The 1,262-nt window shown below is 54.1% G+C and overlaps 1 protein-coding gene across 1 annotated transcript; it reads left to right on the forward strand.

Moving 5' to 3' along the window:
- Positions 1–49: 49 nt before the first annotated feature.
- On the forward strand, positions 50–1,159 carry DQ04_15161000 (hypothetical protein; the record flags this gene model as incomplete). The annotated part of the gene is made up of 1 exon (XM_009317272.1): positions 50–1,159. The coding sequence occupies one exon, from the start codon at positions 50–52 to the stop codon at positions 1,157–1,159; it is 1,110 nt and encodes a 369-aa protein (XP_009315547.1).
- Positions 1,160–1,262: the final 103 nt, after the last annotated feature.

Below are 1,262 nucleotides of genomic sequence, written 5' to 3' on the forward strand. Positions count from 1 at the left end.
TCCTCCTCTCCCCCGCAGACACAGGTGGTCCCAGGCTACATTGACGCTGATGCTGCGCCACGTGCTGTGCGTGCTGGCCCTCGCGCTGTGCTGCACGTCTGTGTGGGTGACAGCAAGCGACATGCCTAATGGTGCAGTTGAATTGAAGCTTAAGAACGGCGACGCGAAGATAACGCTGACAGAGACAGTTGATGACAGCAGCTGCACAGCGAAGATAGCTGCAGCTGGTGGGAAGAGCAGCGATGTTTCCATTTCCACGACGGTTACTTTGAAGAAGAAGAAGGCGGATGCGCCAACAGAAACGACTGAAAGTGAGAATGGGCAGTCTAAGATTGTCAAAGTTCCTGTTGGGCACAGCTTAACGCTTGTCACCACACTGAATGCTGAGTGTACGAAGGAAGGCGCAACGGTTTCACAAGCCCCTGAAACAACGTGTACGGGGACCGTGGAGGGCGTAGCTACCAACACTATCACCTATGATGCCACCATGAAACCAACTCCAACTGTCCATAGCGCTGTAAACCCCTCGCTAGCAGATAATCGTGAAGTGAGTGTCCCAGTTGGGTCCAACGTGAAACTCATTGCGAAAGTTGTTGCTACATGCGCCGCTGTGTCAGAAGCCCACTCATCAAGACACTCCACAGGGACTATAACTTCTAGCGAACGACAAGAGGAGTCCCTTGATGTCAAAGGTGCTGGCAGAATTCTTCCCCCAGCTGAATCTCATCCATCCAAGCACACCCCTATCAAACCAATGACAGGCGATCAGCAGACTCAGGGCGGTAAGACCTCTCAGCAATCCAACAATCCAGTGGGTGGTTCCCTCACGGGAGATCCAAAGCCAACTGGTCAAGGTGATGCCGATGAAAGGAGCAGTGCTATCACCAATGACGACCCGGCTCCTGCTTACAGCGAGGTGGGCGGCACAGAAACCGAAAACACAGTCCCAGTGAAGGACACCGATTACACCGCCTCCACAGTCACACCTCAATCAGAGACCACCGCTGAAGAAGCTCCCAAAACTGATGTCGGTGCGCCCACCTCTGCGGGAGAGGGCGTGAAGCTTCCTGAACGCAACACCGACGCCAGCAGCAGCAGCAGCACTGCGTGGGTGCGTGCCCCACTGTTGTTGCTGCTTGCCGGCGTGGCCGTGTGGTAAAACATCTCTGTGTGTGTGTGTGTCCATGGGCGACGATGGCCTCGTAATAATTGCGTTGGGTCCCGAGGGCTGCGTTCTTCATTATAAAGAATTCTTTTGTTTT

This window comes from Trypanosoma grayi (genome assembly GCF_000691245.1).
Source record: "Trypanosoma grayi strain ANR4 Tgr_1516_V1, whole genome shotgun sequence".
Classification (NCBI taxonomy): Eukaryota; Euglenozoa; class Kinetoplastea; order Trypanosomatida; family Trypanosomatidae; genus Trypanosoma; species Trypanosoma grayi.